Genomic DNA, 26,933 nt, shown 5'->3' with positions numbered 1-26,933 from the left:
TTTATTGCACAAAAACAAATCCTCACCTCCACCCAGACAGCCAGGTTTTAGTCTGCTGCAGCTCAGAGCTGCTGGAGGGCCACAGATGGAGCAGTCTGGATACAGTTACACCGCTGGTTGTTTTGGACGCAGAGCCAGCAGTCATGTGTCGAGGAACGAGTCGGAAAAAATGATGGAATGGTCACATTTTTTTAGAGAAGCGCGTTCCAACCAAGCATCTGGTATTCTTGACATATCTGAACTTCTCGGCCAATCCCGGCTGCAGTTTGCATGTGTGTATACTGTATACTGCATGTGTTTATGTGTGTGTGTGTGTGTGTGTGTGTAGGTGTGTGTGTGTGTGTTTGTGTGTGTGTTCAGGTTTATGCAAAGAAATGTTGACGCCCTGCGGCTCCCTCCTCTTAAAGTTTATTGTTACAACATGTGAAGACAAACAGTATGTCAAAGAAAAAGAAAGAAACTGAAAGAAGAGAGGTGAGAGGAGTGAGAAGGGCAGTAAAATAACTTATTTTATAGGTTTGGGGATATTTTTCCCTCTGCACGTTTCTATCCAAAAATCTTTTTGCAAGCAGCCTCCCCCAATCCCTCTCCTCCCTCCTTCTCCCTCTTATTTCCTCACCCACTGCAAAATTGTTCTTTTTATGAGGCTTCGGTCTCAAACCACTCCTCCACTCACCACAAGTATCTCTGGTCTGTTTTTGCTCTTTCTTTCTCTGCTCTTTCCTCCCCTCCTTCCCGTCTCTCTTCATGCTTTCTGTTCTCCGCTTTAACTCTTCACACGCTGCACGCTGTGTCACGGTAAACAACCACAAGCTCAGGATAAACAACCGCAAACATTAGACAAAAATGGCTGTAAATCTTAATCCTCTGTGGTTTAGTCTCTCAAAAAAACAAAACAATTTTCATGTCAATTACATTTTCCAGAATGCATCGTATAAATAAGGTTTCTTTTTACACGTAAAGATTATTTTAAAAGTTCTTTTTTGCTTTTAGTTTAAAGTATTTTTATCTCTTAACTGTCCTGCTTTCAATTTGTGTCACTTACTATGTAAAAAGTGCTTCATAAATACAGTTTTAATCTTGGTTTTGATTGGATCTTAACCTTGAGACGTCCTTGAGCAAGATACCAAAGCTCTGCCATCTCCAGGGAAGCTGTTTGCACAGCTTTCCTCTGACTTTTTAGGGATGCCAAAAACATACTTTGCTTATACTCTTTTAATTATTGCAAATTAGTTTTAAGTGGTATGTTAACTGATTTCAGATATGGTCAAAAGCTTAAAAACAAGAAAGCAATTGGTTCTTAAGTTGAGATTGTTTTGTCAACTGCTGTTTCCAAGGTCAAGAGCTGAACTGCTGGACTCAGCTTTTAAGCCAACATGGACAGCTGCCTGCTGCATCTGGAAACGACGCTGATGAAAGCTGTGAGAGTGAACAGAAACAGAGAGACAACCAAAACAATGAACTGGAAGAAGCTGTAAAGTTTCGTAGCGTTCAGGGGAACTGCTATTCTCTGTAGATTTGCCACTACGAGCATTTGATCCATTGTTATTATAAAAAAAATATATAGATTAGAGCTGCTACCAGGCTGAATATGAGTGTCTCACTGCCTCCTCTGGTTGTAAGTTTCAAGTCTGCTGCACCTGTAACCACACCAACAGTAATGTCACGGTGTACTGTCACACCCTGAAGTACACCTCTACATCACTGCAGCAAGGTCAGACGTTAAACCACTAGAGGTCAGCAAAAACAAGATTTTCAGCTGGTGTTAAATTTCAGTTTAAAAGAGACATAACATGTGTTTTGTGATTTTCTGTCATTCATAGACTGTTATTATGTTAGATATGTTGGTTACTTCCTCTACTTCCCCGATTGAACTGATGTCAGATTGTTTGCACATGCCCACAAATGGCCGTCCATCCTGTAGCCTTTGTTGCTAAGGTTGTTGGTGGGCTAGTCATGTTGTCCACTGGCATATTTCAGATTGGATTCAGACCTGAACATGTACAGATGTATTTGAGAAGTTTATGTTTTGTGTAAAGAACAGGAAAAAGAACCGTATAGCCCCTGGAGCTGCTGGAAATCTGCAGAGAAGAAGCTTCCCGCAGAGATAACCAATGAGAACAGAGTGGGCTCATCGGGAGGGGGGTCTTAAAGAGACAGGAGCTAAAACTGCCTGTTTCGGACAGAGGCTGAACTGAGGGACTGCAGAAAGGACCAGCATAAGATAAATAAGGAGTTTTTTAGCTGTGAATCATGCAAAGATTTTCCAGTAGAGCCCCAGAATAAAAATATAGACCTGGAAATGTGCATAATATGTCCTCTTTAATATAATAATAATTGGATTTGAACAGGAGCAGATGATAGCGTTGCAGATCTTAACTAAGGGGAGAAAAGCTTCCTCTCCATTGTAGTGATGTTGTATTACAGATTTTGTAATCAGCTTAATGGGGTCAACTGAATGTAAACAGGTTTGATTACAAATGTCTTTCTGTGTGTTGGTCAGTGAGACACTGAAAGACAAATGTTTGGCTTTGACGGATTAGATTGTCAACACTGTCTGCCTCACTTATGTGAATATACTGTACACTAACCTGGCTGACCTCACCTTTTTATTTTTTTATTTTCACATCTGTTTATCCACTCTGCTCCTGTAATGGCCAAACTCTCTCTCTCTCTCTCTCTCTCTCTCTCTCTCTGGTATTTCCATTTGCCTCGGTGAATCCTTCCAACACACAATAACTGTTTTGACTAATCCATCTTTCTAGACAAACATCCCCTGCTGAAGTCTGACAGCGGATCAGTGATGAGTATGTAGAGATGCTGCTGAACTGAGCAGGGACTTTTCGGTGATACTCATCGAGGCATTTATTGTGGAGCTTATTCATAAAAAGAAAGGAGGAAATTGCAGCAACAGCAGAGTGGTGCAGGGAAACCTCTTTAATCAAAAAGCCTGCATGGGGCACATTTTATTTTAAGAGTCCCCTAATTTCCTAATAATTTCATTGAAAGTTTCATAGAGAGAATCACGTAATTTTGTACTAATTATATGTAAAATAGAGACGGTTATTCGAGTTTAGCTGAGTTTATAAGCAGTTGATGATTTAGGAATGAGGAATTATCTTGACAAAACTGCTAAAATGTTAATAACTGGAAATTATTAAAACACAAGTGAACATTGCATTTATTATTGGAAACTTAGCTGTCGAATTTTATGCTTGCCTGTAGACACATTTTTACATTTTGCATGTTCAGATGACGTGATCGAAATAATATTTAGGTCAGTGGTTCTCAAGCCTTTTTAGCTTGTGAGCCTTTAAAACAAAAGCAAAGCTGCTTGCAACCCGTCGTCACAGTTTCATGCGTCCAGTTAAACCAAATAATGTTTTTTACCTCTGCGATTTGAATACACCTAAAGAAGTACAATGAGTCAGTAAAGCACAAATTAGAGGAAAGTCTGAAAACCAAAGTATGACATTATGTAGCAGACATATGTTTGTTCAGCTGTTCATGTTCTCACAATACCTAAGGTTAATATGGTGACCCCTTGTTGGAGTCCCGACCCCCCGACTAATGCTCGCTAGCAATTGGAATTGGGAGTGTCTCATTGTCTCTACAGTTACTATGAGTCTTTTCCAGCAGCCTTCCTAAGAATTTATGTATTAGTTGCTTTTCTGGGAAATTATTAGGAAACTAAGGGGCCTGTACTGTTTCCAATAACCTTCCTCATGCTTCTTTGTTTTTAAATTGTCATGGTGATGCCATCTTGGTGGGCGGACACACGGAAGAGCAGTCAGATGAGATACAATCATGTTTAATGGTTGTAAAAGATGTTGCTGATCAGGAAGAAGGAGAAGGGAGGGGGGGGGGGGTGAGGGGTGGGGGGGTAAAGATATCAAACTCCACAGACTGCTCCTCATTTTGGCCATTTCATGCAGGATTTTTGGATGTCTGTCTGGAGGTGCGACCGAGTTTATCTGCCAAGCATCTGGTCTCCTTGTCTTGTAGGTCACGGAGATGAATACAGATGAGACCTTTGGCAGCCATGTTGGCTTCTAGTCCTCTTTCTCCCCCCTTTCTCTCTCTCTCTCTCTCTCTCTCTCTCTCTGTCAGCCATTTTAATGCTGAACTCATACAGTCTGGCTGCTGGGCGGTGCAGGAACAACCATCAGGCTCAGCACTCCTTCCCCATGCCAGGCAGGAAGTGGCCCGGACAGCTGCTTGCAATTCAACCTGAGACTTTGTTTGGGTGACCTACATTATGGCACAATTTTCTTTCTACTGTAACTTTAAGGCGGCTTTTTCCCCCCTTCATTTTCTCCTTTTCTTTTGCCTGATTTCAAGCTTACTCATATTATACAGCAGAAACACCCACTCGAGTATAAACATTTTATCAAATTATCAGGTTGATGCCCAAAAAAATGAGAATTAACTCGTATAAGATGTAAACAAAGATTCCAAATACCAAGGAAGCCGCATGGTTTACTGTCCAACTAGCAACAAACAAAGATAATTGCAGCCTATGGTGCCAGTTCTCCTACAGTCATGCGCAGTTCTGGCTGTGTAATTTTGTCAAATGCACTACCCAGGGTGCCCCTTCAGGAACAGGAACACCCAGGTCAGGAAGCGGTCTTCAGGAGCGAGTTGCTGAATCAGGCCCCCCCCCCCCCCGACTCATGGCCTTGCCCATCCTCCTGCATCCCCCCCTTGTCCCAGTCATATCTGCCAGGAAACCCTCCCTGCTTCTGGTCTGCGGGTGAAACTACAGAGGCCTGTCAGCTAATCCTCAAAAGCAACCACATCTGAAATTCACCATGTCTCATCCTTCACTACCCCCCCCCCCCCCCCACCCCCCCCCCCCTTCATCCTCCGTCCTTCCATGCGAGCAGACTGACCTCACCTAACGCTCCCTAAAAACACCCTCCAACCCTCACCTCCCTCCCTCCCTCCCTCCATCGCTGACTTCTGCACAATAAGCAACATCTGGTTCTCATTTCCCCCCAAAACCAAAACAACAGGAGGAGGAGAGGAAGGGAGAGATGGAGGGTGGGGGGGGAGGAGGAGGAGGAGGAGGAGGAGGAGGAGGATGGGGGAAAGACATTCACAGAAAGCAGCATGTGAGAGTCAAGAAAAGAATGAAGAGTTGCATTTCTCACTTGTTGGTGCAGTTTCTTTGATGGTCCAGGTGTGAGGAAGTGTGTCGCCTTGTTAGCCACTTTTTTTTTTTTTTTTTTTTTTGTATTTAACACCCTCTGTGGTCTGCTCAATGTCCTCTCACACTTTCGTAACTCAACAAACAGTCAGCGCCTTTGGTCAAACTGTATGAAAAAGTTAACACAAGGAATGGAAGAGGAGGGGAGAGGAGGTGAGGAGGAGGAGGAGGAGGGGAGTCCAATCTCCACAGAAAAGAATCTGCAACTCAGCGGCTAGCAGCCCTAATTACAGTGGGGCTTTGCTGAAGTCTGCAACAAGACCCGAGCAGTGAGAGAGAGAGAGAGAGAGAGGCAGATGGAAGGGAGAGAAAAAACCTGAGGATGAAGGGAGCAGAGAGCAGGAGTGAGGGCGAGAGGAGAGTCTTACCTCATTTTGTAAATAGTCTGTTTATAAGTCAAAGTCACACTTAATTAGTGCTGACTAGACAAAGAGACAGCTGGTATGCATGCTAGAAATCATCCTAAATCCCTACAAGAGTCCCTTCAATAAAAACAAAATACCATAATCTCATGTTTCCCCACTTTAAGACACTTAAAATTCATTTTAAGTGTCAGTTTATTCGTGCGTTAGGCTTGTCAAACTAAATGAAGCAGAGGACAAGTGTTTCTGCAGCTTGATTAAGATTTATCCGGCGTACAGTTTGAGCTGATACCAGAAAAATATCACTTTCTGTGGGATGAAACCGTCTGCCAACTAGGCTGCAGCCGCCTAATCATCTTTCCAGACAGTAGGCTGCTCATTCAACACTCCAGCTTTCGCTATTTGTTGGTACAGATGCCCGACAAAAAGCGAGAGCTAAGTCGTTTTAAATGAGCAACACGAAGAATGTTATGAGGCAAAAAGTTGCAAAAAGCATCATCTAGTGTTGTATCTGTGCTTTATTTTTTGATCTTGGAATAGATTTGGTTTTAAACTTGTTGCTAAAATTGTGTGAATTTGAAAGAATTGGCCGTTTTTCAGCTGCTGTGTCTCCACTTTAACCTCACAACTTCACTGAGGTGGTCTTGACTGAAACATTCGTCATGTATTTCGAGTAATAACACCAAGTTACGGCATGCCAAGGTGTGAACCCCTCACTCACTCTCTCTCACACACACACACACACACACACACACATACACGTTAAAGTCTTGAATCAGTGCTACTTTATGTTTGCCAGCTCCTCCCTTCCTCTTGCCTGCCCAACAAAACTCCTCTCTGAGCCCAGCACCAGACAAAATGGCGTTTGATCCTTCACGTTGCACTTAGCTGGAGAAATGCTGCATTCTAGTGGAAGCTGAGAGACATTAACTCAGTGTTATATTTATACAATTATCTCTAAAAGTCATTTACTGTATAAAACGTCTCTTTTTCACCTACATATATCTCTACAGCCGACAAATCCATCATCACAAGAGCTTCGTGTTGAAAGTATAAATCATTTATTGCATGAAAATGACTGCAACATAAGTTCATGAGAAGTGAAAAACTGTCATGCAGGAGAAAACATAAGAAGAGACCTTATAAATATTTGACTATCAACATTCAGAATAACGATATCATTACGATGATAAACTGTTTCTAACTTTGAGGATTTTTCTTCATCAATAGCTTCCCTTTAGGTTTCAGTAAAAGAGACTTTTTGTGCTCCTCCATCCGTTTGGCTTCTTCCTGTTTTTCTGTCCATCTCTCCATCCCTCTGTCCACCTCAGAGCTCAGCATCACGATACGCCTCTGTGAGAGACAGCGTGAGGTTACAGACAAAGACGTGTAATAAACACAAGAAGAGCGATAATAAGATGTTTTAAAATAAGGTAAAAGTGTGATACTCACTGCTAAAGCTTCCCTCTCTTGCCTTCTTCTCAGCATTCCCTTCATCGGAGGTGCTGGTCTTCCATCTGAGCGCAAACGAGAGAAAGTTAACGCAATCAAATAAAATGTGATGGTGGACTTCATACGTTAAATTCAGGAGCATATTAAGTATTAGAAACCTTAAAAAGAAGCAGGATCACTTGCTCAGACTTTACATGACAAGTAACCATGCAAATAATTCATACTCTAATACAAATTATTCAGCAAGTCCAGATCTTAAACCTGACAACATAGTGCTAGTAGTTACACATTGTATTCTGGGGTTTGTTCCCCCTGCCAGTGAGAGCAGACAAGGAATTAAAACACCACTCTCTAAGTATGCTAAATTAACCAAAAACTCAATTACATCCCCTTAGTTACTGCCTCATAATGTTAGCTCTGAACGAGGTCTCTGTTGCTTGAAATACCCCCAAATTTGTACGATTCTAGCAAAAAATATTAATCATAATACCTGCAAAAGACCAATCAGGTAGATCTGTCAGAGGTCCGTATTCTGTGCCACTTCGGGCAAGTCCATGTCTGCAAGCAAACACAGAAATTAGAAAATAAATGTGAAATATTTCAGTGAGGTTGTAAATTTATCTGTAAAAAAGAAATAAATCACTATACACAGTATACTGTTTACACTTCAGAACATTTTTAAAATATTTAATAAGTTATTTTTTACGGTTTAAGGTTTTTCTATGGCTGTTTGTTGGACAAGAGTGCACAGTATAACATGATGGGCTGATGGGCCCCTATTAAACCACCAGGTCACTTACATTCTTTGTGCTATTATAAGTGTGTTTTTTCTTGGTTGTAATACTACAATAACTTAAGAAATCAGCAACATATACAGTAAGCACAAACGTGATGATGAAAGTAAGGCTGCCCATGGTGATGTCTTCAATTTGCTTGTTTTGTCTGAACAGTCCAAAACCTAAAGATTCTTAATTTACTGTCACATATGACAAAGAAAAGCAGCAATACTCATATTTGAAAAGCTGGAACCAGGCCTTTTTAGTAGAAAAATGCAAAACAATTATTCTAGGGCTGCAACGAATAGTCAATTAATCAATTAGTTGGCAAATATTAAATGAACAGGCAACTATTTTGTTAATCAATTAATTGTTCTGAGTCATTTTTTAAGAAAAAAAATGCTAAAATATCTTGTACCATCTTCTCAAATGTGAATATTTTCTGGTTTCTTTAGCTTTATATGACAGTAAACTGAATATCTTTGGGTTGTGGACAAAACAAGACATTGGAGGACGTCATGTTGGGCTTTGTGGAAACGGTGATCAACATTTTTCACCATTTATGGACCAAACGACCAATCAATTTATCAATAATGAAGATAATTGTTAGTTACAGCCCTACACATATCCAAAAAAAAAAAGCAGCAATTCTCACACTTAAGAGGCTGAAACCAGAGGACATTTAGTTGTAAATGACAGAAAGGACGTTTTGATTATTGGATAGTTGCAGATTAATCGACTAATCATTGCAGCTTGAAATGAAAGTCTCAACACTAGATTTTTTTTTTTTGACATTTTCTGTTTCAAGAAGGGACTCGAGCTCTCAAGTAACGTATTTTCATTGGGCTATGAAATATATTGTATATCGACTTTTAGGAAAAACCATACTTTGTTGTGGCAGCAGAATAAAACACATAAACTGTAAACTTACTCTTTCCTCCATTTCTCTCCAGCTTGAACTCCACATGTTGTACTGAGCTGCCTGCTGGAGTGTCTCAACACTGAAAAAAACAACAATCGGGGAAACAAATCAACCTCTTAAGGTCACTTCTAACACACGTATGATCACTCAAAATGCACAGGATTCGCTGCATTATGATCTTAAGAGTAGGTAGGTTGTTTGTTTAGTCTGATCAATGTATCAGTTGAGTAATGACAGACATGGTCAATCGTTTACATTAGACAGAACTGTTAGCATCAGCGTTAGCATTAATAGGCGATGTTACCGCATTTATGTCAGTTATTCATTGAGACAACTGTATGAAAAGCAGCGGCTGGTACAAACACATATTTACAGCGACGAAACTCAACTTTAAAGCGTCAACGGGCAAAAACACAATACATTTAATTAGTGAATAACCTCTGTCTCACCTGAACAGCACAATGTCCTAGTGACAGCCGCCATGTTGTCTGCACAGTTCGGTGTTGACCAGCAGGTGGCGGTAAAGACGCGCTGTTGTCAGGGTTACTGTTAACCGTTAACCGTTTAAACAGATGTAATATTTTTGTGTGAAAAAGGGATTTTAAGACTCAAAAATTAGGAAAACAAAGCTATGAAAATAACAATACGTTGTTTTTTTCTCGTTTTGATTCGTCTCACACTGTTTTAGCTCAATATTTTTCTTATCAAAGTAGTTTTCCCTCTTTATATAGTCATTTAATCCTGTTTCCGTTTACTAAACAATGAATAAACAGTAATATATAAATAACACACACACACACACACACAAACAGTTCAGGCAATATAGGCTAAAATATAATTTAAATTCAATATACCATTAAGGGACCATTAATAACTAAACATACCTATTAAATCAGTTTTCCCTCTTTATTTGGTCATTCAAACCTTTTTTGTTTCCATTTGCCAAATAATGAATGAACAATTATACATAAATAACACAAAAAATCTATACAACAGTACAGGGAATATAGACTAGAATATAATATAAATTCAATACACCATTAAGGGTCTATGAAATAATAATAGTAATACAGCTAAATCACATAGAGTTAACATACATAATCATTAAAACCTCTTTTAAAATGTATGTTCTTCTGGTTTTCAATAGATTTCATAGAAATTTATGACTAATCATGACATGTTTGTATGATGACATACTCCTGATTGCCACATAGGTTGGATAGCTTATAATTAGTAAATTATTGCTGTAATACCTAGGGACTTTCCCTTAGGTGTAATATTGTTAGTACTCCTTAAAATTCTCTGTTGCATCACAGAGGCTTGAGTGCTACTTTCTCAAATAGAAATATCAAATTTGATTGTTGCATCGTTATTGTCCCACTGGTCAGTTATTTTGTAATTTAGAAATTTGGATTCAAGCTCCAGGTTCACTGTCAATTACTTACTGTTTCATTGCACATTAGAATTTGCACCAGTAAATATCAACTGATATGAGTCCTGCATTACAACCTTATCTTGTGGTTCTTATCTGGTGGTAAAGCCAGTTTTAAAGGACCACACAACTTTGTTTGCTAGTTTTAGCTCTGTTTATTACCTGTAATGTAAACTAGACATGATTTGAATTATATTATATGGGCTAAAACATGCAAAATCACAGCTGTAGTCTCTTAAAACTTTCATTATTTTAGTTTACATTGAGCTCATGGTGCATATTTCTGAATGCATTACAAGGAGACATTTTGACCTGTTAGTAGGAAAGGCACAGGTGTAAATCATAACATTAATGATTGCTGCACTCCATACAGGTGCTCCAGTTATTGTGCATGCTGGTTCACCGTTACAATTAAACATAGCAGTCATCATTAATGTTATTAGTTACACTTTTCCTGCTCAAACAATGAAAGCGTCTGCTGTTATTGTACTCTTAAATTATTTGACCTTCTGAAGTTTATGCATGGGTTTACTTTTTCCTCTCAGTTGTTGTTGTACTTTTTTGTATTTTATTTATTGTAGGCTATGTGATACTTATTACTGTATGCATTTTAATGTACAGCACACTGAGTTTACCAGTTATGAAATGTGTTATAGTTAAAATTATAATGTATTGAGGGTATGTTCACAATATTGTATGGAGTTCGACCTCAAGTATAATGCAAATAAAGGTAGTATTATGATTGTCAGAATGAGGGAAGACAGAAAATTAGTATTTCCTGATTTCTTCCTGTCTGGCATTGCCCTTAAAGTGTGCAATGAGGCTAAATACTTATACATAACCAATGATCTATCAGATGTCAAGGACATTCACAGACAATGTCATGTGGGCTCGTAAATTTAGTATGTGTTCAGTGACTTTTTAAAGCTTTTTGTACCCCACTACAGTATATGCTCCCCATGTGTGGCATTGCTACAGAAAAGGCCACATGTGGAGACTTACAGTAGCTTATAATGACAGTATGAAGCTGCTGCTTAAAGCTCCAAGAAACTGCAGCGTAAGCCAAATGTTTGTTAACATTGTATTTTTACTGTGCTACGGACCCCCCATGAACTGTGTCCTTAATAAAGTCTGAATCGAAGAAAAAAAATGAAAATTGTCTTGCCTTACTGTTAGTCCTGTTTGAAGGAAACCTGTTATTTGAGGGAGGATGTGTCATTGGCGAGGCTGATTACCTGCAGTTAGGCCATTATGGAAAGGAAACAAGCTATTAGGGGCTTAATTAAATCATTTAAGGTACACTCTGCTAAATTTATAGGTCACAATCACTTAACTAGTTACGAAGTGTACTTTTCAGCCCATGACAACAGCTGTGTAATGTCTCCTAAGACTCTGGAGGAGCTTTGTCACGTCTGAGAAAATAACCTCTGCTGATGTCATGGTGATGTCATCGGGGTTGTCGCTCAGCTTGGGCTTGGAAACCTTGAGATTTTTACCATAAAGGCTGAACAACATGTGTGTATCATCAGGCAGGGAGGTATAATAATGCAGATGTGACCAACATTTTCAATGCCTTAAAACAATATAATGTCTATATTTGTGACCCTTTTTCACAAGTTATGGTGTTAATGTGAACATTTAAGCAATTCATCCAAATGATTTGTTTTCATTCTCAGGTTGTCAAGGATTTTTGGAGGTCAGGAGAAGTGGTTGTAGTCAATACATTGCAAGAAAATAGCAATAAATAAATAAATAAATAAGAAAAACTTGGAAAAAACGATTTTAGATAACAGAAAGATGTTTTTTCTTACCTTCTTCAATCATATTGTGACCCTTCTGATTTATTTTGGGACTGGAAGTGCAATAAATGTGTGTCTTTTTTAAATTTGGGTTATTATCTACTCAAATGACTTTAAATATAACACATTTCTCCAGAGAAAAGACAGATAAACCAGAGTTGTGTTTGTGCCAAATGTTGTATTTGTATGTCTGCCCTTTCAACAAATAATTACACACATATGGTGGGAAATTGGCCTATAAATGGGGAAGGAGAGGACTTAATGTGTCTAGGCCCCTATATCTGTAATGATTATCAGTATGACTGTATTTAGCTGGAGAAGAAATGCACAGACAGAGCTCTCGCAGCTCTTCAAAGTATTGTTTTTGTATGAACAGCTCCGACACTAAGCCCAGAAGAATTTCTCTGTTAGCTTTTCAGACAAGTTCCCACTCGCAGCCAGTGAGGTAAACGCCTGCAGAGTCTGCAGAGGCTGCTGCAGGGACTCCGGTGAACCGCAGGGGCCATGAAAGGCTCCATGTGGAGGAGGGGGCTCCGGGGCAGGTAGAAAGCCGACAAGCCTATCCAAACACGCCAGGCCAAACAGGGCTGCACTTTATCAAGGCTCGGTTGTGTGTTTGGTGTGTCCGTTAACTGACACAAAACGGCCGGAATCAGCACTGACTAATGCCGGTCAGTCCTGAAATAGTAGCGGGATGTTTACTCTGTATCGTCCTTGGAGAACTCAGACACGCCGAAAAAATTCACCAGCCGCCTCACGCCTCCGTCTCCCTCCGCGCATTCCACAGGCTGGTGGTACAATAAACTAGTGCCGTTGCCTAAACAACAACAACGCAGTTTTACACAGTTTGACTGTAGTGCAGAATATCTGTAAATAAAAGTAGTCATACTAGAATATAGAAATAGGCTTTATTACAAGAAAAAGTGAAGCATTTGAAATTTTACACAAATAAAACTATAAAAAATATGCTATTATCAGCATTAAAGTTCACATTATGCAGAATGGCATCTGTCCTGTATTATATAGCCTATAGGCATATATTATTCAGTTAAATAACACTGCAATAAGTGACTCAATCATCACTGTGCTATATATTAGGGCTGCAGCTCACAATTATTATCTTTTATTAATCTGTTGATTATTTTCTGATTAATTGTTTGAGCCTACACAAACAAAAAAAATAGGCCTACACATACAGTCTCCCATTAAGTTTGATCTGATTCTTTGTGTGTAAGTCTGCTGAGAGCTTCTTCTGAGAACCAGGGTTAAATTCCTTACATGTGTCAACACACCTGGCCAATAAAGGTGATTCTGATTATTGTATTATTATCGATGCATTAATGTGTGTGCAGTCTTAATCCACAATGTAGCTACAGCTGTCAAATAAATGCAGTGAAGTCGATATTTTCTTGTGAATTGTAGCGGAAAAGTGGCAAAAAATGGGAATACTCAAGTAAATTCTACAGTTCTCAAAACTGTACTTGTACTGTCTACATTAAGGTCGACTGTACAACTGAAAACATTATGGCAACAGGAGCAGGTTTGGTTTCGGTAATGATTTGGGGGTTACAGTTGTATGTGGAAAACAAAGACTAAATAAGGGCTTTTGTGAAAACAGAATTGTTTATATTGGTGGTTTGGCTCGTTGGTCATTTCAGTATTTAAGCCAAGCCACAGCCACATGACTACATCTGTATTCAGTGCTCAGTCATAATAAACATTAACATAATGGTTAGCCTACCGTTTGCAAATTCAGAATCAGGGCTGGATTAAACTGCTGAGGGGCCCCTGGGGCAAAAATGAGCTGTGGACCCCGTTTGACCCCCCACATTTCTCCTGCTCTATGTGCACTGTGTATGTAGTTTGGGGTCATTTGATTAAGTACTTTAAAAAAAAAAAAAAAAAAAAGCAGCGCAAAAGGACAATAAACTGAAATATTAAAGTCCTCAAAAGAAGATTTTGAGACAGGGTTCCTCTAAAAGATGAAGCCTCAAGATTAGATAATAATGCAGGTGTTGACTTAAAGGCCCTGCACACCCATGGTAAACGTACACAAGTGATTTTAATTATTTTTGGCTGATAAGACCTGTTTTCAGGGCTCTGTGGGTGTGTACAGACTCTGTGTGATTGAAATCTCTCACACCCACCTTCAATCCGAGCAGAGACCACCTGTGTGGGTTTACTATGGGTGTGCAGGGTCTTTAAGGCCCCAATTTGAAGACCTCCAGTTTACACTATGCAAACTGCCACCAGGTGAGTTTTCAGCCCCCATCGATGGTCTCAATCCACAGGACCATCAGGATGCTATGGCCAAGTACACAGGAAAAAGTGTAAAAACCAAAACAAATATGAGCAAATAAAAACATACATCTATTATGTACAGAAATAAGTGGCTTGTTTTATCTTAGTTTGTCAGAAAAAAGTAACATTTAAATATAATGAGTCAAAAAATACATATCAGACTCATCTTTCATGTGTGTAACTGTGGAATGTAAACTCCTCATGCTCCTCAAACCTCCTCCCAGAAACAATATGGAGGACATTACCTTGGTTGCTCACTAACCCTAGTCTCCACCACCAAATTATATGTATTGTTTCTTTATTCAGACCATTTAACTCAAATGTCCAAAGGAAACATGTCATCTCTGGTGCATGTCCAGAAATACATACACTATAAAATAAATACACGTTAAGACAAAGGACTAAAAACCGGATTGATAAATAGATACAGCAAGGACATAAACAGAAAGTAGCAAGTACAAGGAATCCAATGTGGTCCACATGTCAACAGAAAAAAGCAAATAAACATGAACATTAAGCAATAAGCATAAACACAAACAGTGTGAGAAAGAGAAGGATAGTCATTACAAAGATGCTCTCTAGCAGGAGTGGACTATGTGCATGCATATTAACATGATAAAAAACTATGCGTGTGCAAAAAAATATATATATAGATATATATATATATAGAAGTAGGCCTATAAATACCAATGGAAATATAAATATAAATTTGAGTATAAATAAATTATGTGTGTTTCTTAGCAGGATATATATGTACAGTTAACAATTAAGAAATAAAATCTATATAGCCTACAACTACACAGTGCAGGACAAAGACACAGTATACACAATATGAATCTGAATGAGATATGGATCTGACGTGACGTTATCTATCAGTCCTGATATGTTTATGCCAACTTTATTAGTGGTAATCTTATATAATGTAAAGACATTTGAGGATCTTTAAAAGGTCATAATGTCAAACTGTCAATTATATAGGCTAAATTGCACTAAAGTGGACAAATATCCTCACATTTTGACCCAAAAATACCACCTAGACTCTGCATATGCAGGGTGAAATCTTCATTTAAAACTACAAAGACGCTGTGGAGACATTTTTATGTTAGTTGTTACTGCGTTTAACTTTCTACAAGGCTGCTCTTCTTGGCTGAGTGGGCACATCCACCGAGGAGGGAGTTTTGCGTATGAATGACGACACAGCCATGGCTGGAGGAAAGGTGTTCCGGCCTGCTGGCTGATAAAGGAACAGAGGAAGCGTCAAGTCAGACGCACACAGACCCGTAGCAACGGTTGCTATGCGATCCCACCTTCAAAATAAAAGGGAAAACGGTAACGATTGATTAACACTGGGGATCAATTAACTACAAAACTGATCCTTAAGCAGGAATTAAGTGTTATATGTGAAACGAACCCAAATCTGTAACAGCAGAACATTTAATATTTGTTTGCTTGGCATATTTCCTGATTTATGTTACTTAAAGATCCCCTTCAGACATGTTTAAAGATGTATATACATGTATATAAAATACTCTGCTTTGAATAATAATTTCTGTCTGATGTGGTTTTTCCACAGAAAAGTTAAATTATTATGTTAAAAATCATCACACTTGCGTAAGTTGAATATTGGACCACAACTGGCTTCTTTCAAAATTATTTGTGATGTCACAAATCATGCTTGTAAAATCTGATTGTCAATGAGCACAGAGAAACTTTCCACTTTTAAGTAGATGAATGTGAAAACAGTCTTCTAGTGTCAGACTCTGCACATATGTCATTCTGCACAGTGAAGCTCAAACATCCAACTGAAGGAGCAAGAAGAAAAACATATTTTTGAGTGGAGGAGGACTGTAAGTAGTGAGAAGAAAAAGATGGTATATTTTTGTTATCTTCATGCCAAATATACAATTGCTGTGTGGTGGCAATCCTTGAACCAGTGGCTACAAGGACTTTTGAAACTCGTTATCTGTGGAAAAACTAACATTTGCAATAAAGGAAAAATCCAAGGACTTTGAGAAGATGTGGGCACCATTTATGGATTTCCTGAAAAATGAGCCTCATGGAGGATTTTTCAGTAGTTTAAACTTAAAGTGTGACTACACTGTACACGAATTAGGAGTTTTATAATTTTCCCTTATTTATTTATTTTTGTTGTCATTGTTGTTGTCTTTTTCATTATTGTGTTAAGTGTGTTTGACATATATAACATATAAAACAGAAAAAATAACGGATTCATTTTCCTAGGATGACGAAGTCAAGACCCGCCCTATCCTGCCTCTGATTGGCTTACCCAGATATTCTTAGCCAATCCCACTCCTCATACCTAAACCTAACCAATCTGACCACCGAAGGCAACGAGTATTAGCCAATCAAAGGTGGGCTAGGGCGGGTCTTCATCTCATCGTCCTAGGAAAAAAATGACTAACTGTTGCCAGCTTCTCGCTTTGAAAAGCTCTAACCGGAACTATCTTTTTCCGTTGTCGCCACCTTGACACTGTTGTAAAAAAAAAAGAGGGGGGAGGTAAGTAATTATTTAGGGGGAAGAAAGAAAGAAACAAAGTTGTCGACCGTGCAGTGCACACGGGGAGGGATTTTATTTATCCGGAGCGACTCGTTTAGTCCAGCACCGGGTCTGTAACGGCGCGCCGGTTTCCAGTATTTCTTCCTCTCTGTCTCCAAAACTTCTCCGCTACTAATTTCACCGAGTCCCGGACAGGATTTCGCCTTTGAAAAAAAAAACGGGAATGATAAAAGCAGCCGAGCACAGGCGGACGGAGGAGTCTAGAGACTGCAGTGTGTGTGTATGTGTGTGTGTTTTCTGTAGCTTAAATTAAGTTAAACATGTTATTTTAAGTTTTTCCCCCGAGCACGTTTCGTCCTGAGATGAATGGCAGAAGTCGGGTGAGTCGACTATCAGAGCTCAAACGGATTTATTTTCTTGTCTACACTGGACCTACATGAAGTAGTGATATAGCCTGCATCCTGCTGAAACTCTTTGTGTTTTTATTTTTTTTAAAAAAGCAATAAATTCAAAAGGATACGCACTGGATAACCGAGATATCAAAGCAACTTTTGTGAAGCACATTTCGGACAGTTAAACTTAACAGAGAAGATGCAGATGTGGAGCCACATGAGGGTCCACAAAGGAGGCCCTCCACGACCATAGGTCACGCAGAAGTGTCCTGGATGTATGTTTCTCCAATTTCCTGGCTGGGTTGACTTGAACTGTTAGTAATTGTCTAATAATCCAATGGATTCTTCCTCACCACAGCCTACCTGTGCCTGTGGATTTTCCACATGAGGGCAACCCAGATGACTCAGAGGACTTAAGTCATGTAACCACCCTGAAATGTCTTAAAAGTCTTATTTATCTGTCTTGTATTTATTTTGTGTATATAAGTGGATCTTTTTTTAAAGCTTTGAGCTAGTTTCAAGGCCAGTTTTTAATTTCTTAGTAGAATTTGAAAGCTGCCGTAGAGAAAACTGTAGATTTACTTGAGCATCTTTGTTTTGCTGTATATCTACACACACTGTATTTGAGCACACTAATCTGTAACGTTAAAGGGGGGGATCTGTAAGTCTTCGCTTAGACAGGTAAAAGATACACGAGAGGGCTTCATCATGGACAGGCCGATAAGCAAGTTATTAGAAAAGTTAAAGCTAACAGACTCGGGCAGTGTGAAATTCAACAGTTCCAAGAAAAAACATGACACGGCCAACAACTCCAATAACAGCAACGCCAACACTGGCATCTCCGGAGGCAGCGGTGGGGGCAGCAGTCTGGCACCAGCCCCCAGCTCTGCAGCTGCCTCGCCCTCAAGACCCGGCCAGTTCTCGCTTGCCTCTGCAACCACAAGCGATGCATGTGTTCCAGCGAGTGGAAGAGGGGGAGGAGGTGGAGGAGGAGGAGGAGGAGGGGGAGGAGGAGGAGGAGGAATGGGAATGCCCCCTTCTCAGCTTCTTACCTCACCACAGACTTCCTCCACGGTGGGTGCTGCACCATCAGATGGAGAGCAACAACATCACCCTTCCACCTTGGCACCATTGAGGCGCCGCTCCCCCCAGCAGCGTGCGTCCTGTTACCTGGGCGAAGGCGTGGACTCCCACCTGAGGCGCGAGTCCGGCCTGGGCCCCGAGTGTGACGCTCACGGAGCGTATGGCTCCAAGTCGTCCCTGAATCAGCGGCGCTACTCCCTGGAGCTCCAGCAGCTGGTCAGAAGACAGCAGCTCCTCTCCCAGCCGCCGCCTCACTCTGTCCCCCCGCCATACCCCGCCGCCGCCGGCTACGGGTCGGCTCCCCGGGCTGGTGGAGGCGGCATGGCGGAGACTGGCTACCTATCAGAGCCAGAGAGGCACAAGCGGCTCTCTCTTCAGGAGGCTCTGTTCTACAAACGCCTGAGCACGGGCAGTGAACTGTGGGAGAGCACCAGGCCGGCGTCCCTCTCTCATCCACCGCACCGTCCGTCCGATGTGACGGGTGGAGGAGTGGGAGGAGGCTTCTTTTACCCCCCAGGACCAACTCTGAGCCCATGCTCATCTTTCAGCCTCCAGGAGTCGGTGCTGGTCAGCCCCAGGTCCAGCTTCGCCTCCAGCACGGCCAGCGGCGGCGGAGGAGGGAGCCCTATGGGCAGTCGCTGCAGCAGCAACCGGACCAGCGGCATCAGCCTGGGCTACGACTCTCGCTACTCCGCCTCTGGAGGCCTCCCTCCACAGCAGCAGTCCCCCTCCGTACAGACAGGGGGCTCTGCAGCTGGATATGGAGCTCCAGGAAGGGCCGGGGTGACGCCTGTGGAAGCCTGGACTCAGTACCTGGACGGAGGGATGCGTCCAGCTGTCCACGACAGCCGACATTCCTACCCGCCTGCGGTAGGAAGTCCGGCGGCGGCGTGCTACCAGGCTGGCCCAGAGTGGTGGGAGGAGCAGCGGGCAGGTATAAGAGGCAAAGAGGGGGGTGTGATGGGGGAGAGGGCCAGCTACTCAGACTTGCCTGGCACCCGCTACCAGGAAGAGCTGACCCGACTCCTCCTGAGAGATGCAGCGCTGGAAGGGGACGGTCTCCTGGAGGGCCTGATGCTGAAAGAACACTCTCTGGCCCTGACGGCTCTATCCAAACCGGGCTCGACACCACTGGGGCCTTCCACAGCCGGAGGGCCGGTCAAATCTCAGGAGAATCCAGGAGCCGGCGCTGGAAGAGAGGCCTCAGAGAACCGCCAAGAGTTCTTTGGTGAGATCACAAGAATCTTTTTTTTTTTTTTTTTTTTTAACAATAGTTTAGACAGAACAGACATCCCATGCATTCATAATAGAGCAGCGGGTCACCCCACATCCGCCCTCAGTGTGTTATTATTGTCCTCCTCACTGGCTGGTGTCAGATCACAGGTTTCTCTCTCTCTAAATGAAAGGGTTGTATGGATGGATGCAAGGATGGATGGACAGATTAATAGTTGAAAGAGAGTATGGATGGATGGATGGTGCCTTGGAACCTGCAGAGACATGCAGGGTTGGAGCACGCAAAGTGTAAAGGAGGAGGAGGAGGAGGGAAAAAAAGGAAAGAAACACAGTCGGGCCTCAGAAACCGATCCAGACAAGTAGATGTGTTTTGCTGAAGAGGAGAAAGAAAAGAAAGCGTTTAGGAAAAGATACATGCTGTCCTCAAATGAAAGTATACTTTCACTTTAATATTAAAGTGAAATCATTATCATATGCGTGTGTGTGTGTGTGTGTGTACACTCGCTCGGGCTCACACCTGTATCCAAAACACGGAGCGAGGTCAGCTGATGTTTGAGGCCGACGTTGCCAAATTCGCACGTAAAGGGCTAATGTAGCGTATCTACATGGCCGTTAAACTGCAAAATTCTGCTGTAACACTTAGACACAAATTACATGGTTGCTTATAAACAGCTCCGACCATTACTGTGAGTCACACAAGATTAGGGCTCTGTGTGTGTGTGTGTGTGTGTGTGTGTGTGTGTGTGTGTGTGTGTGTGTTATGGTGGCTGAATCAATGTGTGTGTGTGTGTATATTGTTTCTCTGTGGCAGGGTGTGTTTCCCCCGAGTGACTTCAGGCCACAGTAACGCAGTGTGTGTCGGTGGGTGTGAGTCATGTGTATGTGTGTGTGTGTGTGTGTGTGAGTGTCCCAGTGAGTGTATGTGTGTTTTTAATGCTGCCTTGGCGTGTGCAGGGGCGGTGTGCTGTAGCCTGTTTTTCTGCTCAGGTATGTGTGCCCGGAGGGGACATACAATACTGTACTCCTCTCAGCCATTAGGAAGAACTCAGGAGCTCTGAGCCGTGAAGACAAGACGCTCCGAGCTCAGCTGACACACACACACACACACAAGCTAACACACCTTTTATTCAAATATACTGAGCAAAGTTTACAGAAAACGCTCAGAATCGAGAGGAAAAGAGTAAAAATGAAAAGTATTGTCCTATAAAACCAAGAAACCAGAGAGCTGATCCATAAACGACTAATGAAATATTGATTTTATTGCTGATTTATGTGCTACAAGTTAAAAAAAATTAGATTTAGGCACAAAACCGAGAGCAAATCCACATGTTATAGTTGGAAGTGGGCCAGAGCTAATTTTTGTGGCTTTTATAATCTTGTTTGTTGACAATTTTCTTAATAAGCTTTATCCTACAGAAGACTTGTTAGTTGTAAACCCTTAAAAAAAAAAAAAAAAAAAAAGTCAGTGGACGGATGCTGTCCCCAGTCACTTAAACCAATCATTTCCCGGCTTATTCAATATGTAGCAGCGTCAGACTTTATATTTAAAGCCATCGAGTTCGAAGCCTCGGCCCTCTGGTTTCTGGCTTTGGCAGAGAGTCTTGCCAGTTCCTAAATATCGGAGGGACTGTCCAAGACCACGGCAGCCGAGTGTAGGAATTCTCGATTTGTGTGGCACTCCCACAGCCACATTAAAAAAGGGGAAAAAACACACAGGCAGACCCTTTAAATAGATCACAGGAACGCTGCAGCTCAGACCACCATGCCACTTTTCCACTTTACATTTTAGTACACGGACTAGTGCTGAACATGCACTTGAGTGTGTTCTGTGGTGAAAAACACAAAGAAAAGCTAGTTAGTTATAAAGATTGACTGAGTTTAATTTGGTGTGTTGTTTCCCAAAAAGCACCTCAGGAGGGTTTTGGGTTTTTTTAGGCCACTAAGCAGGAAAACGTGTGGTAATCTTGACCTAAAAATGTTGCTTATTTACCTTCCTGTTCCTGAAAAAACTGAAAAAACTTGCTTTTGTTTGGCCAGAAAGTGACAACTAAGCATTTGCTCTGCTGACTTAAAATGGAAAAAACAATGATCTGCCAGCAGATAATGATTTACAGGAAATTTACTAATTTTTTTTTTTGTGTTTGTCTCTCACAGCGCTGTCTTATATAATCTCCAAATAGCTCCGACTGTGGGCTTTAAAGCCAAATTTTTAAAGGAACGTCTTCACTCCAGAAGAAAGAGTCATCTATTCTTTTTTTAAGAACCACTGCCAAAAAAGTCAGATCCGGTGGAGTTTCCCTTTTAATAACAGAGCTTTAACAGAGCTTCAGACACTTGAGTGGATGAGCAAACAGGCTGGCATGGGTAACTGGGTTTTAACTGTGTGAAAATCCCCTAGGTGGTGCGAACGAGAGGATTTACAAGTGTTGACACTTTGTGTGGAGTTGGATTTCAGACACATCCTCTTGGAATGCGTCGTAAACGAAGTGGTAAGAGCCGGCGAACGATTACACTCAACTAAATGCGCGTTTGTGTTTTTTTTTTTTCCCTTTCTCCCCCCCCCCATTGTGCCGGCAGGAACCTGTGTGAAGTGTGGGAAAGGCGTGTACGGGGCGGATAACGCCTGTCAGGCTCTGAACAGCCTCTATCACACTCGCTGCTTCACCTGCGTCTCCTGTGGTGAGTACCCCACCCCCCCCCCCCCTCCTCACTGACCCAACAATGACTTCTTTTTAAAAGTATTTAAGCTTAATGTCTTCCTATCAAAGCCACACCCACGCTAAATGTAACTCAACCGTCAAAATGTCCTTCACGATGCTGATTCTGCTGTCTCTCCCTCCGCAGGACGAACCCTGAGAAACAAGGACTTTTACAATGTCAACGGCTCTGTGTACTGTAAAGAGGATTACATGGTAAGAGACGAGGTCAAAGCGTGTTTTGTCATCCGTCTGTTGGGAGTCAGAGGATTGATTTTCGGCTAATGATATTCTCTTTTGTTGTAATTACAGTTTTCAGGATTCCAGGCTGCTGCTGAGAAGTGCAGCGTGTGTGGCCACCTTATTCTCGAACAGGTGAGGGGCGTGTCTGACGCGAGCAAACACCTCTAAACACTCGGACTTATGTCAGATTTAAAGAAAATATATACACGCTTCTTAAATTGCATTACATTTTCCAGAATGCCTTTTTTTTTTTTTTTTTTTTTCAAGAAGCCCCCCTAGAGAACAGAGAAAAGTTGAGTGACGTCTTCTCGTTGGCCCCCTCATCGGGTTCCCACGGCAGATTTTCAGTGGAATGTTTGCCTTGGGTTTTTGATAAACAAAGAAATAAGGCTCTGTGGTGATTCGCTTAAAACCTTTTACCATATTTGAACCACATAATACCAATAATATAAATAGAAGGTTAACGGTGTGCCTGAGATCCACAGGCCTTATTTGATACAGTTTTTTTGAATGGCCAAAAAAGCAATGTATTGATAACTAAATGCTTTTACAAAAGGCAAACAAAGCAGTAAGAAACCAATCAAACGATAGAAATTTAGATCATGTGACAAGAACAAAATGAGGGGAAAAGGCTGATAAAATACCAAGTTACAATCAAAACAGCACATATTTACAATGCTAACATGCTGGTTTAATGTCCACCATGTCAGATGGGAATGTCATCAGTTTGTCATTGATGTCAGTTGTTTACAAGTCTTGGTTGGTTACCGTGGGAATCATTTTAAAGTGTTTTCTTGATGAGCGATCGCTGTGCCGTCTCAGATCCTGCAGGCTCTGGGGAACTCGTACCATCCCGGCTGTTTCCGCTGCGTGGTGTGCGGCAAGGCTCTGGATGGGGTGCCTTTCACTGTGGACCAACACAGCAGCATCTACTGCGTCGCCGACTACAACAAGTGAGACGTGCCGCTATGTTTTGAACGCTTTGTTTTAGAGAGGATGACATGCGGGCGTCTATAATATACCTGAAACACGAACGCTAAACTGTCCAGTCAAGCAACAACACATAGAATTTGATGTTTTAAGAAGTGGACCACCCAAAAGATTCTGCTCTTGTTATGTGTGTTATATCTGTCTAATATGAAAGTATTCTTTTAATAGTGTGTAACAGAAACGTTAGGGGAATTCTGTTTTTGCATGTGTAACATTTGAAGTATTCCTCTTACTCATCCCACTTCTTTCAGAGATATTACTCAGCCGTAGTAGTACTCCCTTGTTTCTAAATAAACTTTTCTCCCGTGTTATTCTGCAGGACTTTTGCCCCTAAGTGCGCTGCCTGTTTACAACCCATCTTACCTACTGAGGTGAGCACAAGTGTCTGTGTGTGTATCTTTTGTCTATGCACTTGTTGGACGGAGGCCTTTTTTTCTTCATAAATAAAATAAAGCCATTTCTACCTTTCTTATACATCATACACAAACATTTTTCTGTTTTCCAGACAACTTTACAGCCACAAGAAGCAACACACATTTCTAGAAAGTCAAAACATCCACTGAGTTTTTTTTTTTTTTTTCAAAAGGGGTTTACTCAGCGTGCATATCTGGTGATTCACACTTTTATCTAAAACTGAAAGGGCTCTAAAAGGATGAAAACAGGCTATTATTGGCTCACGCTACATGACTGGACTCTGCTTTCTACGCTGACCTCTCTGATGTCTTTTTATTTTTCTCGTTTTTTTTGTGTCTCAGGGCAGTGAAGAGATCCTCAGGGTCGTGTCTATGAACAAGGACTATCACTTTGAGTGCTACCACTGCGAGGTGAGTGATGTTTGTTTTGTTTTTATATCCTTCTGTTTCCAAAAATATCACAGTTCTGAGTGCGGACCCTAAAGTCCGAGAGCTACAAATTGTTCTCAAAGTGCTTTGAAAGCTGACCTCACTTCCCCCTTTTGTGTGCATTCCTGTCCCCTTATCTGCTTCTCCTTTTCCTCAGGAGTGTGGCAAGCAGCTCTCCGATAAGCCCGGCTCGCAGTGCTTCCCCCTGGACTCCCATCTCCTCTGCCACTCCTGTCACATGAGCAGAGCGTGCGCCACACACAACATTCCCCCTCACAACACACACTGATCAGCTCCCCCCCCTCTCTCCTCCTCCGCCGCCCCCCCCCGTGCAGCTGTGGATGTTAAACACGCTCCCATTATCTTATGCTTTTTTTTTTTTTTTTTTTTGCTTTTGTCACTCTTTCTTCAAGACTGCTGATATTAAGACATTTCCACTGATTCACTTTCATTGTCTTCAGTTCCTTTGTCACATGTACTGCCTGCTGTACTTCTTGTACTATTACTGTACTATAGTTATAAGGGAACGGGAAAGAAACTACTGCTTTTTTTTTTTTTTTTTACCCTCCTACCCCAATGTGGCTACTGTTTGCTGTAGAAGAACAAGGGATCTCGCTCAACTGTTTTGTACATATTATTGCTAGCAAACATTTTGCACTTAAATTTGACTTTACTGTAAGAGATTTGTAACGTGAATCTGTACAATTTTTGGGGAAAAACATTACTGTAATTTCTGTATGCTGTAATAAATATTTTCATTTGTGTTCTGACGACTTGGTAGGTGTAACTTCTGGCTATCAGGCTACAAGTTTTAAAGCCCAGATTACTCAGCTTTTGCTCTTCTTGTCTTCTTTAAGTCGCCGTAATCCAAATACTTTACCGATAGATTCATCATTAAGGTTTTCAGCTCCGTGGCTCGCAGCCAGGTCACCCTGCTTCTCAAGAGCTGCAAGCCAAAAAAAAAAAAAACATCCAAGCAGACAATCTGATAACCAATTTAAATTTATTCATTTTTTAAATTCTCGGTACATTCAGCACTTGCAGGAGGAAAAAAAAAAAAAAAAAGCAACAAAACCAAACAGTTTCCAACTAAGAACATAAAATTAAAAATATTAAAAGTGTAACTATTACTCTATTACAGGATAAACTTTCATTTTACCTCCTCTTAAATATATATTTTATATATGATTGACAGGTCAGAGGAGGCGTTTCCAAATAGGAGACCGGTGCGGGGAAGATCAGCTTCCCGAATCTATTACGTAATAAACCTCCGCTTTGATGAGAATTGCATATCCTTCACTTCTCATCTGGCTAAAGACAAACTCAGGCATGTGCACGTGTCCCGCATCGCAGCAACATGTAACATCACGTCTCTTTCCTATCGCACGCTTTTTTTCTAGGTTAACAGTGTTGAGACTTCGGTACCAGTTGCATCCTTTGTGTGCGAGAGGAGAGGATGAAGGTTTATTAACTCACACAAACAAACACCCTCCAAGGCTGGAAAAAAAAAAAAAAAAATGAACATGATTCATAAAATTTCAACAAAAAAAACACACACACAAAAAAAAAAAATCACTTTCCTCACTTTGACAGAGATGATCTGTAAATTTAGTAGTATATAAAAAAATTCCTAGTGCTGAAGAGTGGAACACTAAAACTGATCCTAGAAAATATTTGAAGGTCAGGGATCTATTTTGGACTGGTTTTATTACAGGGCTCTGAGGAGGAAGGAACTGTGCACCCGCAGAACTAAAATAAAGAGGCGGGCTCCCAAACCTCAGTGGGACAAAATGCTGAGGCGAGCCAAAAAAACCACCGCCCTCTCTGCTTCTTTTCTTCAACGGAGGAGAATTAACAGCGATTGCACAGAGACGAGGAGGAACGCTGCTCTCTAGAGGGGGCTGAATGGTACTTCTGGAAGACAGAGAGAGAACAGGAGAGTCGGGGGGAGGAGGAGGAGGAAGAAGAGGAGGAGGAGGAGGGTTGAAGCTAGATGAACCGTCATTAACAAAATAATTAACATTTTCTGTGTAAATCGACATGGATGCAGTGGTGTTGAGAGGCGGCGGGAGGGGGGGAGAAATGGCAGAAGTGTGTGGAAGACAACGCTGGCATCAAAGTGGACGAATTAAAGCACAGTGGGGCGGGCAGCGAGGAGCAGACACAAGTCCTGACTGTGAGGCGTGAGAAATGCATCGCCGAGTGGAGACTTCCTGTCTGCTGTGTCCTCCGCTACACAGCGTCCCTCTCTCTCTCTCTCTCTCTCTCTCTCTCTCTCTCTTTCGCTCTGCAGCTTTCCCTACGGCCGCTCGGCCCCTCAACGGCGTCTGTCTCTGGGGTTGCTACGGCTACGAGACCGCCGTCCGCTGCCAGTGCCTGCCGAGGGTCGTCTGGGCCGGTGGCCGCTGTCCCTCCTCTTGTCTCCCTCTCGGTCTCGGCCGCGGTCCCTCTCTCGGTCTCCGTCGGCTCCTCGTCCGGCTCCTCCTCCTCCTCCTCCTCCGCCGCCGCTCGCTGTCACTCCTCCTTCTTTCTCCCTGGTCTTCAACCTCTCCTTCTTCTCCTCTTCGCGCTTTTTCTCCTCTTCTTGCTGCTCCTTGCGCCTTCGCTCGCGTTCCTTTTGCCGCTCTGTGCGGTCCAAAACCCTCTGAGCAGCCTGGTGGAGGAAAAAAGCAAAGATTTAGTC

At 41.8% G+C, this 26,933-nt stretch overlaps 3 protein-coding genes across 4 annotated transcripts in view; 1 reads left to right on the top strand and 2 right to left on the bottom strand.

Moving 5' to 3' along the window:
* Positions 1-6,609: 6,609 nt before the first annotated feature.
* mrpl52 (mitochondrial ribosomal protein L52) lies at positions 6,610-9,272 on the bottom strand. Its single transcript, XM_044341359.1, has 5 exons — positions 9,171-9,272; positions 8,731-8,800; positions 7,514-7,581; positions 7,024-7,088; positions 6,610-6,924 (listed from the first exon to the last, which is right to left on the bottom strand). Exons 1-5 carry the CDS (start codon positions 9,202-9,204, stop codon positions 6,772-6,774), a joined length of 390 nt encoding a protein of 129 aa, XP_044197294.1. The 5' UTR covers positions 9,205-9,272; the 3' UTR covers positions 6,610-6,771.
* A 7,505-nt stretch (positions 9,273-16,777) lies between these two features.
* Positions 16,778-26,047, top strand: ajuba (ajuba LIM protein). 2 transcript variants are annotated; one of them, XM_044340881.1, is made up of 9 exons: positions 16,778-17,151; positions 17,272-19,474; positions 22,057-22,158; positions 22,324-22,391; positions 22,488-22,550; positions 23,241-23,371; positions 23,728-23,779; positions 24,164-24,232; positions 24,408-26,047. In XM_044340881.1, exons 2-9 carry the CDS (start codon positions 17,872-17,874, stop codon positions 24,537-24,539), a joined length of 2,220 nt encoding a protein of 739 aa, XP_044196816.1. In that variant the 5' UTR covers positions 16,778-17,151; positions 17,272-17,871; the 3' UTR covers positions 24,540-26,047. The 2 variants fall into 2 exon arrangements, with proteins under 2 accessions (XP_044196816.1, XP_044196815.1); XM_044340880.1 differs by having other exon boundaries at positions 16,778-19,474.
* Positions 24,756-26,933, bottom strand: part of acin1b (apoptotic chromatin condensation inducer 1b) — a 23,743-nt gene continuing 21,565 nt past the window's right edge. Inside the window, exon 17 of the mRNA XM_044340876.1 lies at positions 24,756-26,903. Coding sequence (XP_044196811.1) covers positions 26,568-26,903 — 336 coding nt within the window. The 3' untranslated portion in view covers positions 24,756-26,567. The remainder of the gene's footprint in view (positions 26,904-26,933) is intronic.

Source organism: Thunnus albacares, chromosome 22, assembly GCF_914725855.1.
Source record: "Thunnus albacares chromosome 22, fThuAlb1.1, whole genome shotgun sequence".
NCBI lineage: Eukaryota > Metazoa > Chordata > Actinopteri > Scombriformes > Scombridae > Thunnus > Thunnus albacares.
This window is presented reverse-complemented; position numbering and strand designations above follow the sequence as displayed.